This window comes from Anomaloglossus baeobatrachus, chromosome 2, assembly GCF_048569485.1.
Source record: "Anomaloglossus baeobatrachus isolate aAnoBae1 chromosome 2, aAnoBae1.hap1, whole genome shotgun sequence".
In the NCBI taxonomy this organism is placed as follows: Eukaryota; Metazoa; Chordata; class Amphibia; order Anura; family Aromobatidae; genus Anomaloglossus; species Anomaloglossus baeobatrachus.
In genome coordinates this window covers 667,748,417-667,765,916 of record NC_134354.1, presented here as the reverse complement: position 1 = coordinate 667,765,916, position 17,500 = coordinate 667,748,417, and the positions used below count along the sequence as shown (strand labels likewise).

Genomic DNA, 17,500 nt, shown 5'->3' with positions numbered 1-17,500 from the left:
TGCTTATTTCCCCTTTTTTCACTTTCAGTGTTTTCTCTTGCTGCTCTGTGTTGTGACTACAGATACGGGGGTGGGGATGACTCATTTTTTAATATTTGAGGCTTGTATGGGTCAGTTTGAAAGCTGTGGTTGTGCGTTCATTGTATGCATAGTTTGCTAAATATGTCATAAAACAGGATGTAACATGCTGGCTGTGGGCATGTAATTGTGTGTGTGTGTGTTTGTGGATTATATTATGTATGCTGCTTGTATATACCGTATGTGTATTGTAAAGATCTAAGCTTGTGGGTTGTATTAATCACTTTGGCAGGTTAACGGTGCAACAATTTTTATTTCTTCCGTACATGGTCCTACAGCAACCATAGTCCTTATGCTCCTCCAGACGACTGATATCACGACCATAGAGCGTGTATCCATCTCCAGTCAGCAACAACAGCTGGTTCCTCAAATGCAGATGACAAATAACACAACCGAAGCACGTGTATCCAGCTCCAATCTCTGTAGTACATCCATGGGCACCAGGACCTGGCCACGGCAAAAGATCCTCGCCCACCCGCCCCCCCTTCCACATCATGGCACCAACTACTGACCAAACATCACACCTCCTTAAACATTTCTTTAATGTCATTTAAGGAGGGTATTCTGCAGGATTGTGTATCAGGGAGGTCCCCTGCAGAGGGGAACAATAGACGCACAACTTCCCACCAGATGCAGGACAATGAATTTTACTTCAGACCTGATTTACATTAGAGTTCAAGAAAGCCAACTAATGGCACACTATTACAACCCCTTCCCCCTTCTAATTGTGTACAGACAAGTGACCTTAAACTGACAAGCAAGCACACCTCTAATAAAAAAAAACAAACCACAACCACAAGATTAATGTAACCAAAGCTTTGTGCTGGAAAAAGTCCAATAGTCTAATTGCATTACACGCTGCGACATCGCTAGCAATTCCTAGCGATGTCGAACGCGATAGCACTCACTCCCATCGTACATGCGATATCTGGTGCTTGCTGCCGTAGCTAACATTATCGCTACGGCAGCTTCACGCGCACATACCTGGTCGGCGACGTCGCTGTGACCGCCGAACAGTCCCTCCTTCAAGGGGGAGGTGCGTTTGGCGTCACAGCGATGCCAACACGACGTCATTTAGTGGCCGGCCAATAGAAGTGGAGGGGCGGAGATGAGCGGGACATAACAGCCCGCCCACCTTCTCCCTTCCACATAGCCGGTGGACGCAGGTAAGGAGATGTTTGTTCCTGCGGTTTCACACACAGCGATGTGTGGTGCTGCAGGAACAACAAACAACATTGTATCTGCAGCAGGAACCACATTATGGAAATGAACGACGTGACACAGATCAGCGATTTTTTTTTTTTTTTTTCTTTATTACGATTTTGAGCTCGGTCATCGTCGCACCTAGGATTTACACATTGCAATGTCGCTACCGGCGCCGGATGTGCGTCACTAACGATGTGACCCCGACGATATATAGGTAGCGATGTCGCAACCTGTAAAGCCCGCCTTAGTTTGTGGGCAGCTCCTCACATGTATATTAATGTAGTGCGTTGTATTGTCACTTCTTTCTATTGTAGAATAGGGATATCATTTTTTAATGTTGCATAAGATGCATATTTAAAGATGTGAAGAAAAGCGTACAAAAACTCAACCTTCTTGGTTGGTGCCTTCCAACCTTCCACCAAAAACTTAACCCTATGACACACAACTCATGTTTTGCTTGTATTTTTTAGCTCCACCTTCCAACAATCAGTATGATTATAGTGATGCCACACATGGCTTTCTATGTTTTACAACTTTTACAAAATTATAGTTATGGGTCTGTTGTGTTTTTTTTTTTTTTTTTTTTTTTTTTTTTTTTTTTTAATCTTTAATCGCATTTTGAGACTTGAACCTGTGATTGTTCAGTCACTGGTGCAATGCGCTGCCTTACTTATGTATTTTATTGCCTTGTCCTTTTGGCTTCCTCCAGTTAATTCCTAATAGGCTTCTGGCTGTCGTTGCAAGCGATCTGCACACCATAACTACAGCACAAGTTGGGTTGGGGTAATTAAGTAAGGCTGCTTTCACACCTCCGGTTTTCGCAGAGCCGGCCAATCCGGCACTAAAACCTATGCAACGGATGCGGCGACAATACCGCATCCTTTGCATAAGTTTTTTTACATGCAGCCCGTCCGGTTTTTGCCGCTTGTAGCAGGCTACTGAGCATGCGCAGTGAAAAAAAAACGCATACTACGGCCGGATGCGGTTTTTGCCGCAGCACGCCGCATGCGGCGTCCATAGGCATGCATTGCAAATTGCGCCGCATCGGCCGGATGCGTCGCGATGCGGGTTTTTTTTTTTTTGCCGGACCAAAAAAGTGCCAGGCAACGTTCCATCCAACCGCCGCAACGGCTAAATCTGCCGCATGCGGCAAAAACCGGACGGAACACAAGCCCATGCGGCACAATACGGCAGTAATGTAAGTCTATGCAAAAAAAAAAAACCGCAACCGGCGGCAAAAAAAAAAAAAGCGGTTGCGTTTTTTCTGCAGAGCGCCGGATTGTGCCGCACAGGAGAAACCAGATGTGTGAAAGCAGCCTTACAGTTTAGATTTTGCCATCATCCAAGATCATCACCTCTCAGGGTGACTGCTCACTCCGATACCAGCAGTTGCTGTACGTGTCGCTGGTCTACCAGAACTGGGACAAAATAACCAAAAACGCATACAGGTGGTCCCATTTACTGTCTTGATAAACTGACAGACCTGTGCTTGGCACCGGAGCCTGCTGTATACACCCAATGAAAATGTGCTGTATGCATGTCACGTGTTGAGAAAAAGTAAAGGAGTTTACAAGATTATAAAAATGAAATCCTTATGCCTGCAGAGTCCATGAGGAGCCTGAGCCTGTAGCGCATGTTGAGTTGAGTTTTTTTTCTAGCAGATTCGGTGCAGGAAATCTGCAGCATGTCAGTCCTTTCAGTATTTTTGGCTGAAATCTTCACTATTGAAAGCAATAAAAAAGGCATCATAACTGCTACAAAAACGTGCCTTTCTGCCCTGCATGTTTGCTGCTGAGAGATGCAGAAATGGTGCAAAAATGTCTGCATCCACATGATTGTGTGCACATAGCCTTAGAGCTGAGGACCCCAACTGTTCTGACCCAAGAGCCTCATTTAGCTCTGAAAGAGGGTCAGGAGCCACATTGAGCTCTGAGACAGGGGCCACATCCAGCTGCCACCCTCATAGTAGTGATACTTATACCCATTACTGGTATAACGAATGCCAAAGCTTTTCCACAGAAATCACACCAAAGCAGTATACAAGATCAAACCATGCTCTTCTGTGTGGGACTACTCACAAATCAGAAGAGATCTGCTCTTCATAGCTGTCTGCTAGACCTGTTGCAAATGCACCAAAATGGAAGACAGCGGTGAGCCACACGTCACAGGCCCACGAGTCCTTAGAGGTACAGAGAAATGAGAAAGTGATATAGCAACTGACAAATGTAGACCGTATTTTACATGATACATTCATTATAAAACATTACAGAAAATTGATTGGTAAACTCTTTTCTTCCATCTTTTTTCTCTTTTTCTTTGGGTGGCTTAGGCTGCTTTCACACATCCGGTTTTTGCTGAGCGACACAATACGGCGCTTTGCAGAAAAAAACGCAAGTTTTTGTTTTTTTTGCCGCCGGTTGCGTTTTTTTTCTGCATAGACTTGCATTAGCGCCGTATTGTGCTGCATGGCCTTGCGTTGCGTCCGTTTTTTGCCGGATGCGGTATATTTAGCCCATGCGGCGGCCGGATGGAACATTGCCTGGCACGTTTTTTTGTGCGGTGAAAAAACCACATCGCGCCAGATCCAGCGCGATGCGGCGCGATTTACAATGCAAGCCTATGGACGCCGGATGCGGCGTCCTGCGGCAAAAACCGTGGCCGGATGAGTTTTTTTTTTGCACTGCGCATGCTCAGTATCAAGCCGCATCCATCAAAAAACGGACGGGCCGCATGGAAAAAGTTATGCAACGGATCTGTTTTTTTTTCGCCGCATCCGTTGCATAGGTTTTTGAGCCGGATTGACCCGCACTGCAAAACCGGATGTGTGAAAGCAGCCTAACACACCCCTGTGAGGAGTAAGGCCTGATCAGCATTATCATTACTAAATCTAGAAGACAAGTTGAATCCATGTACAGCGCAGTTAAGATTTGCAATTCATGAGATTTCTCTTCTTTCCATATAGAAGTTGTACTATATGTGAGATATGCAGCCGTATACTCTGCACCGGTCCATACTTGCTCCTGTGCTCGGACCTGGTGAAATTCCCTTGTAGCTGTTACTTCTCTCCCTTTTGGAGCCTCTCTGTGTAAATCCCCTCTCCCTGACTGTGCCTCTTGTTTGCCTGTGGAAAGCTTTCTCATCTGTAATGTTAAGGTCCCTCTACACATTTATAAAAGATATAATACCCTAATAGATATGAAAAGGAATGTCCTATCAGGAAATCACCTACTGTTTATATCCAAATTCTGTGGTCAAAGTATTTCCATTTTTGTTTTTTAAATATCAAGAGCTGTGTATAATTAGCAAAATTTTCAGTTTTTCTGATTCTTCTCTTTTATAGGTATATTTTTGAGTAAAATGGAAATTGTTCTTTTATTCTATAAACTCCTGACAACATGTCTCCGAATTTCCAAGCAATTTAATTTTGTATTTTCTGAAAATGAAAAATGGTAAAAATAACTTTCAGACCACAAATAATGCAAAGAAAACAAGTTCATCTTCATTTAGAAACAACAATACTAATAATGGTTTAACTCAGGAAGAGTTCAGAAATCAATATTTTGTGGAATAACCATGATTTTTTAATCACAGCTTTCATGCGTCTTGGCATGCTTTCCACCAGTCTTTCACGCTGCCTTTGGGTGACCTTATGCCACTCCTGGTGCAAAAATGTAAGCAGTTCTTTGATGGCTTGTGACTATCCATCTTCCTCTTGATTACATTCCAGAGGTTTTCAATGGGGTTCAGGTCTGGAGATTGGGCTGGCCATGACAGGGTTTTGATGTGGTGGTCCTTCATCCATTTTGATGTGGTCGTCCTTCATCCACACATTGATTGACCTAGCTGTGTGGCATGGCACATTGTCCTTTTCAGCTTTGCCCAACACCTGGTCGTCTAATGGTTAGACGGTGACACTTGGAGAGGTGTACAAGACAGTTTCTTACGCTCACTATGAAATTTGGTGGAGGATCAGTGATGATCTGGGAATGCTTCAGCAAGGCTTGAATTGGGCAGATTATACTTTGTGAAGGACGTATGAATCAAGCCGCATACAAGGTTATCCTGGAAAAACTATTACTTCCTTCTGCTCAGGCAATGTTCCCCAACTCTGAGGACTGTTTTTTTTTTTTTTTTTTTTTTTTTTTCCAGAGGGACAATGCGCCATGCCACTGATACCTCAGATAGCGAGATATTGCTGGTATTTTCCTGCTGAGTGATAGGGGCAGTATTTCAGCACAGACCTCATCACATGATGCTGGAGAGACTCTAATTGTTTGATAAATTAATTCACCCGGGACATAGAATGGATTCAATGTATATAACCTGTGGGAACAGGTTTTTTGTTGTTGTGGGTTTTTTTCATATTTTTTTTTATTGGATGAGTGGGATATTTTGTGCTTTCTTTAAGAAGCGGGTCACTTATTGTGAATATATCTTCTCAGTACAAAATAAAAAAATGCATTATTTTTTAAGTTTGTTTTAAAATTTGCAATGTGTGTTTTTATTGGGTCTACAAACTGATGTGTAAATTTGATATACTGCCTATCTGCCAGTTTATGCTGTAAATAATTGTGTATAGGAGTTGATCTGTGGAATCTGAGCCATTCTTCTTCTCTTTGTAGGTAGTGACTCTGTGGTACCGAGCTCCGGAGGTGTTACTCCAGTCCACATATGCTACACCAGTAGACATTTGGAGTGTTGGATGTATCTTTGCTGAGATGTTCAGACGGAAGTGAGTAATCCATGCAATGACCTGTAGGAGAGATATGGAGAGCTCGGTATATGGGCAATGGCGATATTGTCATGTGTAATCCGTATCAATAAGGCTAGTTTCACACTTGCGTTGGACGGGATCCGTAGCATTGCGTTGTGTGACGCATGCAACGGATGCGTTGCATATAGTGGCACAACGGATGCTACGGATCGTACAAAATAACGCAATCCGTTATAGGTTTTTTCTTTATCGTTCCTTATGGGAGACCCAAACCATGGGTGTATAGCTTCTGCCTCCGGAGGACACACAAAGTACTACACTCAAACGTGTAGCTCCTCCCTCCGGGCTATATACACCCCCTGGATGACAATCTACCCAGTTTAATGCTTTGTGTTCCAGGAGGATCACACACTTTCATTTTCTGATATTTTTTTCATTTTTATTTTAATTTTAAAGATTTGGAAGAAAAGCGGGTCCAGTCTGGACTCCCGGCATGTCCCTTCACACCCCACTCTGTCGGCGGTGCTGTTAAGGTTGACTTATAAGGCTGGAGCCTTCACATGCCGCGCTCCTTCACATCCTCGAAGAGGCTCTGGGTTGAAGTGGGAGCCTCCACGGTCCTCTCTGCTTGCAGAAGACCGGTCTCCATCCGCAGCCCTGTCTGGTTCCTGCTGGAAGGAGCATTTACCCCCCTCTCCAGGGACATGGCCCTGCGTCTCAAAGCTAAGTATTGAGACGTTTTTCAGGGGTCCCGGGTACTTTTATTAGGGGAACAGTATGTGTTTTAGCGTTACTGTAAATTCCGGCCGGTTCTGGGGATTTTTCCTGAGAACCGCGCCGAAGGTGCCTGCTCGTCGGCCGCTTTTTAAAATCTAGGCCCCGGCTTCAGTTTGGGCCTAGTTTCGGTTTTGGCTTCTCTGCATGTTTTGCATACAGCGCCGCCCACCGCCCGACCAGCAGAGGGGAGGGCACTCCTCTCTGGGGAGATGTTCCCTCCCCTGTATATCTCCCTGTATCTCTCTGCCCTCCGTTTTTCCCGCTCTTGGGCTTATACACGCCCCCCCTCTTTCTCCCAGCGCCATTTTCTCAGTGTTCTTACACTGGAAGGCGCTGGATGCTGCAGCTGCATACTGTTAGGAGGCACAAGGAAGGCTGACGCTTCACAGGGGAGCGGTGGAATCCGGAGGGCACACAGAGAGCACGGGCTGGTAAGCCACAACCTCTGGTTGTGGACTTTTATTACACTCTCAGGCATTCTACAGGAGTGTATTCTGGCTGCAGAACTTCCTCCTCAGCAGCATGTCTGTCACTAGGAGCAAGGCTGCAAACATGTACGCTATATGCACTGCGTGTAAGCTCATTCTGCCAGAGCCAAGCACATACCCACATTGTGATGCCTGTGCTAACATGGTTGTGTCTCAGCCTGGAGCCTCCGCAGGAGCCCCTCCGGCTGCTCCGGCCCCGGTGGCTGAACCCCCGGCTTGGGTAGCATCCTTTTCACAAGCTATTTCCAAGTCTTTTGCCGACTCCATGGGGCAGCTGTCCCGGACACTGCTGTCCATGCATCAGCCCCCCTCTCAGGGTGTCTCTGCGGCTCTGAGCTCTGCAGAGCCCTCAGAGCATGTCCTAGGACCCCGTCCCCCTAAACGGAGACGCAGGGAACCTTCTCCTTCCTCGTCCCACGGCTCTGATTCACAAGCCGAGGTGCAGGGCGAGGAGGATTCGCTTACTGTGGGCTCAGACGCTGCCTCTATGTACCCCATTGACTTGTCTGAGGGTGATGCGGATGTTAGTGACTTGATTGCGTCCATTAACTCCGTACTGAACCTCAACCCACAAGAGTCAGAGGAACAACCCTCTCTGGTAGAGGTACACCAGTTTACCTCTCCTAAGAAACCTAGGAGTATGTTTTTTAACCACTCCAGCTTTCACACCACTGTTAACAAGCCCAGGGCCTGTCCTGACAAACGTTTTCCGAAGCGTAGTTCAGAAGACCGTTTCCCTTTTCCACCGGAGGTGGTTAAGGACTGGGCCCAGTCCCCAAAGGTAGACCCTCCGGTGTCTAGAATCTCAGCCCGCACAGTCGTAGCTGTGGCTGACGGCACTTCTCTTAAGGACCCCACTGACCGCCAGGTTGACCTTCTGGCCAAGTCTGTATATGAGGCGGCAGGAGCCTCGTTCTCCCCGTCTTTTGCGGCAGTGTGGGCTCTTAAGGCAGTCTCTGCCTCTCTGGCGGAGATTCATTCCCTCTCCAGGGACTCTATTCCTGAGATGGATGCCTTAACTTCTCAAGCTTCGGCTTTTGCATCCTACTCCATGTCTGCCATCCTGGAGGCTTCTCACCGCACGGCGGTGGCCTCCGCTAACTCCCTCGCGATCCGCAGGATCTTGTGGCTTCGAGAGAGAGGAAGCGTCTGCTTTCCAAAGAAGTACCTTGCGAGTCTCCCTTTTACTGGGTCCCGGCTGTTTGGGGAACAGCTGGATGACATAATTAAGGAAGCTACTGGCGGGAAGAGTACTTCCTTGCCACAAGCTAAAGCCAAGAAACCTGTCCAGGGCAGGAACCAATCGAGGTTTCGTTCCTTTCATTCCTCTAACTGGTCATCCTCTAAGCCCTCGGCCTCGTCCACTACTGCAGCCAAAGATCGTAAATCCAACTGGCGCGCAAAGCCGCGTCCTCAAAAGACCGGAGGAGCCGCTGCCACTAAGGCAGCCTACTCGTGACTATCTGGCCGCACCAGCAACGTCCTTGGTCGGTGGCAGGCTCTCCCACTTTGGCGACGTGTGGTTGCAACACGTCTCCGATCAGGGGGTGCGGGATATCATCTCCCACGGCAACAGGATAGAATTTTCTTCCAGCCCGCCAAACAGATTTTTTCTGTCCACCCCCCCCTGCTCCAAAGCCGCCGCCTTCTCTCAGGCCGTGGCATCCCTGCAGGCCAACGGTGTAATTGTTCCGGTTCCCGCCCGGGAACGGTTCAGCGGTTTCTACTCAAACCTCTTTCTAGTCCCCAAAAAGGACGGTTCCTTCCGACCCATCCTGGATCTCAAGCTTCTCAACAAGCATGTTCAGGTGCGGCACTTTCGCATGGAATCTCTGAGATCGGTCATTGCCTCAATGACCCAAGGAGATTTTCTGGCATCCATCGACATCAGAGATGCCTATCTGCATGTGCCTATTGCGGTCTCACACCAGCGTTGGCTACGCTTTGCGATCGGAGAGGAACATTTTCAATTCGTGGCTCTCCCCTTCGGCTTAGCCACGGCCCCTCGCGTATTCACCAAGGTCATGGCAGCAGTGGTTGCGGTCCTGCACCTCCAGGGGTTGGCAGTGATTCCTTACCTGGACGACCTTCTAGTCAAGGCCTCATCCAGTGCAGACTGCCTGCGGAGTGTCTCTCTCACTCTCGCCACGCTAGCTCAGTTCGGGTGGCTTGTCAATCTGCCCAAGTCCACTCTGATCCCGACCCAGGTGCTTTTGTACCTAGGGATGCAATTCGAGACTCTGCCGGCACTTGTCAAGTTGCCCTTGGTCAAACAGCGGTCCCTTCGTCTGGCGGTGCGCTCTCTGCTGAGGCACCGCCGTCATTCCATCAGACACCTCATGCAGGTGCTGGGTCAGATGGTGGCGTCCATGGAAGCGGTTCCCTTTGCTCAGTTCCATCTGCGTCCCCTACAGCTGGACATTCTCCGCTGTTGGGACAAGCGGATCTCTTCCTTGCACAGGCAGGTGGCTCTGTCGTCACAGACCAGGAGCTCCCTTCAGTGGTGGCTTCGGCCCCTCTCTCTGTCTCAGGGACGCTCCTTCCTGACTCCGTCCTGGGTGATCCTCACCACGGATGCCAGCCTCTCCGGTTGGGGAGCAGTATTTCTCCATCACCGAGCACAGGGCACTTGGACTCCGTCCGAATCAGCCCTCTCGATCAATGTGCTGGAGATCAGAGCTGTGTTTCTAGCTCTCCTAGCCTTTCACCACCTGTTGGCGGGCAAGCACATTCGAGTTCAGTCGGACAACGCGACAGCGGTTGCCTACATCAATCACCAGGGCGGGACTCACAGCCGTCTGGCGATGTTGGAGGTTCAACGAATCCTCCAGTGGACGGAGGACTCAAAATCCACCATGTCTGCAGTCCACATCCCAGGCGTGGAAAACTGGGAGGTTGATTACCTCAGCCGTCAAACCGTTGACAGCGGCGAGTGGGCCCTGCATCCGTCAGGTTTCAGATCAATCTGCCGCAAGTGGGGCACTCCGGAAGTGGACCTAATGGCATCCCGGCACAACAACAAGGTTCCGGTTTACGTGGCTCGCTCCCACGATCCTCAAGCCTTCGCAGCAGACGCACTGGTTCAAGATTGGTCTCAGTTCCGTCTGGCATATGTGTTTCCCCCTCTAGCGCTCTTTGCCCAGGGTTCTGCGCAAGATCAGAATGGAGGGCCGTCGAGTCATACTCATTGCTCCGGACTGGCCCAGGCGAGCTTGGTACCCAGACCTGCTCCGTCTGTCCGTAGAGGTGCCGTGGCATCTCCCGGACCGCCCAGACCTTCTCTCTCAAGGTCCGTTCTTCCGCCAGAATTCTGCGGCTCTCAGATTGACGGCGTGGCTCTTGAGTCCTGGATCCTGACGGCTTCAGGCATTCCCTCTGAGGTCATCTCCACCATGACTCAGGCTCGGAAGTCTTCCTCGGCCAAGATTTACAACAGGACTTGGAGGATTTTCCTGTCCTGGTGTCGCTCTTCCGACCATGTTCCTTGGCCGTTCTCCTTGCCGACCGTCCTGTCTTTTCTACAGTTCGGTCTACAGCTAGGACTGTCCCTCAATTCCCTCAAGGGACAGGTGTCGGCTCTGTCGGTATTGTTCCAGCGGCGTATCGCCCGACTGGCTCAGGTGCGCACCTTCATGCAGGGCGCATCTCACATCATTCCTCCTTACCTGCGGCCCTTGGATCCCTGGGACCTTAATCTGGTCCTCACGGCCTTACAGAACCCCCCCTTTGAGCCTCTCAGGGAGGTTCCTTTGTTTCGACTTTCACAGAAAGTTGTTTTTCTAGTAGCCATAACTTCTCTCAGGAGAGTTTCTGATTTGGCTGCGCTCTCTTCGGAATCCCCCTTTTTGGTGTTTCACCAAGACAAGGTGGTTCTTCGTCCGTCTCCGGATTTTCTCCCTAAGGTGGTGTCTCCTTTCCACCTTAACCAGGACATTTCATTGCCTTCTCTTTGTCCGGACCCTGTGCATCGCTTTGAAAAGGCGTTGCATACCTTGGATTTGGTGCGGGCGCTCCGAATCTGTGTCGCGCACCGCCGTTTTTAGGCGGTGCACCTCGCTTTTTGTGCTAACCACTGGTCAGCGCAAAGGTCTCGCTGCTTCTAAACCGACCCCAGCTCGTTGGATCAGGTCGGCTATCACCGATGCCTACCAGTGTTCTCAGGTGCCTCTCCCGCCAGGGATTAAGGCGCACTCGACCAGAGCTGTCGGTGCCTCCTGGGCTTTCAGGCACCAGGCTACGGCTCAGCAGGTTTGTCAGGCTGCCACGTGGTCCAGTCTGCACACTTTTTCGAAGCACTACCAAGTGCATGCTCATGCTTCGGCAGATGCGAGCTTGGGCAGACGCATACTTCAGGCGGCTGTCGCCCATTTGTGAAGTTAGGTTTTGCCTACTTCTCAGTTTGGTTTATTCCCACCCATGGACTGCTTTGGAACGTCCCATGGTTTGGGTCTCCCATAAGGAACGATAAAGAAAAAGAGAATTTTGTTTACTTACCGTAAATTCTTTTTCTTATAGTTCCGACATGGGAGACCCAGCACCCTCCCTGTTGCCTGTTGGCAGTTTTTTTGTTCCGTGTGTTTCACCGGCTGTTGTTAGTAGTCAGAGTTACGGTTATTCCGAGTTTTACTCTATCTCTACTTATGGGTGGATGTCCTCCTTCAGCTTTTGCACTGAACTGGGTAGATTGTCATCCAGGGGGTGTATATAGCCCGGAGGGAAGAGCTACACGTTTGAGTGTAGTACTTTGTGTGTCCTCCGGAGGCAGAAGCTATACACCCATGGTTTGGGTCTCCCATGTCGGAAGTATAAGAAAAAGAATTTACGGTAAGTAAACAAAATTCTCTTTTTTCCTTGACTTTACACATCTGGGCATGCGCAGTTGTGTAAAGACGGATGCGTTAACGGAATCCATCAAATGACGGATTCTAACGGAATCCGCCACCATAGGCGTCCATTATAAAAACAACGGACGCCAAACTGATTCCTGCAGGTTGCGTTTTTTTTAACACTCCGCCCGACGCAGCGTCAAAAGAACGACGCTGCGTCGTCCAGCGGATGCAACGCAGACACTTGCGTTACAGTGCGTCGTCCGTATAAGTCTATGGAGAATAGCGCAGTGCGTTAACGGACTGCGCTATTTTCCATAGTGACGGAATGCGCTGAACGCAAGTGTGAAAGTAGCCTAAAGACCTTGTTTTTATAGTGGGGAATCATTAGACAATTATTGGATATAGAAATATTAACCATATCCATTCTGTTCAACCAAAATCCTTCTGGCGAGCATGCTTTGCCTATAAATGTTAGTTGAAAGTAGACAGAAGCCACCTATTGTGGTAGCGGTGACTGATTTTCCCATGTATATTGGGGTTGTAGAGTTTTTCCCCTTTTGGTGCATAGTGGGGAAGAAGAGTTATCAAACCTTTTTAGATTTCAACATGCCCAGTCCTGGGTCTCCAGGCGAGGTAATCTGTTTGCAGTGGCCCATTCTCCTCTCCCAATTCAAACACATTCACTCTTCAAGTCTTCATAGACCTGTAGAGAGAAATGGCTGTGGGCTAAAATCTGCCGAGTGTATGGGCTGCTCTTGTCCCACTTATGCAACACTAGGTATTCTCAGAATTTCTAATTGTATACCGATTCTTCCAAACACCTAACGTATGGAGGGGTGGTTGAGGGATCGATTTTGTTTGTATGTGTTGTGCTGGAAGGATATCCTTTTACATTACTGTTTGGACAAAGATGTCCAAACAGTTTCTGCAGTCTCAGCCTTTAAAAGCTTTGTTCACCTTTTTTGGGCTTTTCACTTTTTTTTTTATTGTTAAATGCATGCATTTTCACTTGAAATACAGAATAGAAAAAGACACCAGTGAGTCAAAGGCGCAAAATAGGATCTTATGAGATGTAAATGTAATAAGAGGAAGAGGCACGCTCATCAGTTCTAGGTGTGTGACCCAACACGACATTTGCTTAATGGAGCAGCTACTGCGGATAGAAGAGTGCACAGGACAGTGCAGACAATGCAGAAATAGGACAGAAGACGTGTTCACTCCGCACTGTTGCTGAAGACTTTCCAAGGGAAGATTCAGGGCACACCAGTAGAGATAAGTGTTCTTTATTCAACATGTTTCAAAGCCATTACAAGCTGCTCCATCAGGAAAGGCCCCAGAATACGGTCATTGCTACAGCCAGTTTATATAGAGCTTGGCAATCAGAAAAAAAGACTGACTGGAACACTCTATATGTGTGAATAGGTGCTAGCCTAAAAATACATGACTATAATACAGATAATAATAAGCTGCACACTAACCACTATAAAAATATAAACATGAAAAATGGCAAAGCATTACTGCAATAGGGATACTATGAACAATGAAAAATACATTTAGCTATGTGAAAAAAATAAATGAATATATGAAAATGGTATTGCAAAACTGCTATGAATATTTGAAAGTAGTAGAGCTATTTAGCAAATGTATTGATCAATGAAAATGAACCCGAAACCAACGACAAGGTAATCTCTAATTTTTTGAGAACACTTTCATATATTCAATTTTTCCAGATAGCTAAATGTATTTTTCATTGTTCATAGTATCCCTATTGCAGTAATGCTTTGCCATTTTTCCTGTTTATATTTTTATAGTGGTTAGTGTGCAGCTTATTGTCTGTATATAGAGCTTGGCGGTTGAAATGGAAAGCCAAAAAAGCACGACATGTCAAAGTTCATCATAGGTTATTATGTTTATATTATTAACCTATGGTTAACTTTGACATGTCATGTGCTTTTTTGTGCTCTATTTCAACCACCAAACCCTGTATAAGCTGCTTGTATGTAGCTATGACATTACTGTGGTTCCTTTTTTGAAAAAACCCACTTCTCTTCACTGGTGTCCTGGATCTTCTTTTGGGAAGTCTTCAGCAGCAGCGCGACGTGAACACATTTTCTGTCCATTTTTCAGTGAGTACAGAATGTTGTTCATGACAAAGTCCACTGTGGTCTCCAGCAGCGTCTGTGTTATTCCCCACCCATATCTCCTGATCTGATTAGTAGACACGTGCAGCTATCAGGAGCAGGTGGATTGGAAATAAATCCACCCGCGCAATTTAACCAGTTAGCGATGCCAATCTCTCACAACGCAAGTTACAGCGATCTGGCAGGGATTGTGCGGTTTCCTATGTAATCAGGGGGTGTCAACGGGTTGCCATGGCAGTGTGGGGTCAGATGACCCCGGTCACTGTAATGATATGCTTCCTGTGAATGGCGGCAGAGCACTGGAACTCACAGGAGAACAGCATTTCTGTTCTGATCAGCAGACGTGATGAGACAGTGCAGGCAGAAAGTTCCCTAGAGGGACTAGTAAAATCAATAATATTGTAAATAAACAAAAAATAAATTTAAACATCTGAAAAGAAAACCACCCAAAACCCCTTTTGCCATATTGAAAATAATAAAAAAAAATACACATTTGATATCCCCATGTTCAGAAATGCCAGATGTATCAGACAAAATGCCAGAACTGTGGCTTTTTGGTCACCGCTTTATTGCATTAAAATGCAGTAACAGGTGATCAAAATATTATATCTATCGAAAAATAATATAATTAAAAACATTAGCACAAGACACAAAAAATAAGCAGTCACTGAGCCCCAGATCCAGAAAAATGAGAGCACAAAATAAAAAATAAAGTATAGATAATAAATAAGTAAATAAAATAATAATGGAATTGCACTTTTTTTTTTTTCAATTTTACCGCACTTGGAATTTTTTCCCCATTTTCCAGTACAATGAGGCAGAAAAGAATGATGTTCAAAAGTGCAACTTGTCCCACAAAAGCAAGCCCTCAAATGGCTAGATGGATGGAAAAATAAAAATGTATGGATCAATGGATTATTTGGAAGAAGGGCAGGAGAAAAATGAAATTCGCCGGGTTGTAAAAGAGTTAGTCAATTGTTCTTGCACAGACGCCCTTTTCTGTTTGATCTTGGAGCAGATGTAATTCGGATACATGCCTCATAAAAGGAACCCGTAAGGTGCAATATGCACTCAGAACCAGGAGCAGTTCTGGGTACATATTACTAATCTCTGCGGAACCATCCCTGTACCTAGTAGGATACATAAAGAGATCTTTAGAAAAAGTATTTCTAAAGATCCTTTATGATATGCTAATGAGTGCAGGGACTAGTCACAAGGACGTTAGTTCCTGCGCTCATTTCACCCTCTTAGCAAGTTGGCACGCCCACAGGGGTGTACTAACATACTATTCGTTGCCCAGCATCATCAGCGGTGATTGCGTACCTGTATCTGTTGTCACCGCATCAGATGCGGGCAGTGCACATGATTAGAAATCCCGGCACTTCCGATCATGCGCACTAGACCTCTGAAGCCGGGACGTGTACACCCAGCTTTGTAGCGCACATGACCGGAAGTGTGGGGCATTCTGATCATGTGCACCGACCCTAAGCCCAGCATCTGAGTGGTGGTGACGGCGGACATATACATGCGTGTCACCTCTGATGACGCTGGGCAGTGGACATTGAATAGCCTGTTACTATGCCCACAGGAGTGTGCTAAGAGGGCAGCTAGTCGAGGGAAATAACACCCTTGTGACTAGTCCCTGCGCTCATTAGCATATTAGAAAAAGGGTTTCTAAAGATCCTTTATAAGATCTCCGTGCTACTATATACAGGGATGGTTAGGCGGAGATTAGACACATGCACCCAGAACTGCTCGTGGTTCCAGGTTCACTTTAATGGACTTGGTGCAAACATTCTGCAGCTTGCCATGTACCATGATACATACAGACGCTGCTCAGGGTAAATGATGCAACATTTTTAATAAAACCGAATTACAAAAGTGATGTGATTTTACATGCATTTCATTAAACTAAAAAGCTGGCAGAATTTAAAGACTTTGTCCCTTTTTACGTAACGTACCAAACTGATTTTTTTTTTTCTTTCTCACCCTCCCCAGGTCCACCACTGCCTCTTTGCTACTGCTCTGGTTTCTTTTGATTGTCTGCAGTAATGACATAACCAATCACTTGGCCCAGGAAATATAACCCCCATGAGCGAGTGACCTCTACAGAGACCAGAGCAGCAGTGAAGCACAAAGCCTGGACCTGGGGAGCTCCGTTATAAACTGGGTGTGCAGGCGAAAAAAGTGCAAATGGACAACCCACTTAATGAAAATGGCCCTGGATATGTAAAAACTACAGAACCCATTCAGAGTTAAAAAGGGTTTTCCCAGAATGGAGTGTTATCCCTTATCAAAAAGGATAGGGAGATCATTTGGGGATAACTGGGGGGGCTGACCAAAGGGGGGGGTCAGTGATCCTAGTAAGGGAGGGGGTCTTCAGAGCCCCATCTTCTTGGAGTGATAGTATGTATGCTTGACGTGTGGATAAATGGATTTGACCCTTGCTCCTTTCAAGATGGGGCTCCGCAGACCCCTTTTGATTAGGGGATAACATTTAATTCTGTAATTTATGTTCTCATCGTTGGAATAAGATTATGCCATTAACAACTGGAGAAACCACATGTGACAAAATATTACAGATTGAATGTTCCGTTGCTATAGCAGATGTATTATAGGTGCGATAAGATGACAATGCCGTGTTCTTCCAGGCCGCTCTTTTGTGGGAATTCAGAAGCCGACCAGCTGTGCAAGATTTTTGAGTAAGTTGTATTGTAAACTATGGAAATCACAAATGACAAATGTGAACGCTTTTTCTTATGTAAATAGTAATGTCATAAGATTGTCGTTTTTAGAACCATCTTTGCAAGCATTTTTAGTATATTAAGTTTGACAAAATGTAAAATGTTTTTGTCCCCCCCCCCCCCCCATGTTACTTTATAAATGTCTTAACATGCAGTTAAAACGTCAAAAGAAATGTCAGGGACAAATGCTGCTACATATTGTGTAGTTTCTGCCAAGTCTGACTATTAAGCTGCATAAATAAACTGATGGCTTGTCTGGGATATGTGTATATTAAAGAAAAATACTAATTCTGTCTTGTTTTTCCACTGTGCCTCATCGCCATGTAGACTCTGCATCGGTGAGTCAGCCTGTACCTGGTACAAACGCTCCATATAGGTCGTCAGTGTCTGTTAGAAAGATAATTTGGTGCATTATAAGGGCACGTCCACATGATCCGGATGACTCTGCCTTCTACACGCAGTGTCATCCCTCCTGCGGGGACGAGAGTTCTCCACAAGAGAACGCAGCGGTCCGTGCCCACAA

General features: G+C 46.6%; 1 protein-coding gene across 2 annotated transcripts in view; it reads left to right on the top strand.

Moving 5' to 3' along the window:
• Positions 1 to 17,500, top strand: part of CDK4 (cyclin dependent kinase 4) — a 100,297-nt gene that overhangs the window by 75,456 nt on the left and 7,341 nt on the right. The window contains exons 5-6 of one of the 2 annotated variants that reach the window (XM_075337108.1): positions 5,907 to 6,016; positions 16,885 to 16,935. In XM_075337108.1, the coding sequence (XP_075193223.1) occupies positions 5,907 to 6,016; positions 16,885 to 16,935 (161 nt within the window). The remainder of the gene's footprint in view (positions 1 to 5,906; positions 6,017 to 16,884; positions 16,936 to 17,500) is intronic. The other variant, XM_075337109.1, reaches the window with a different exon arrangement.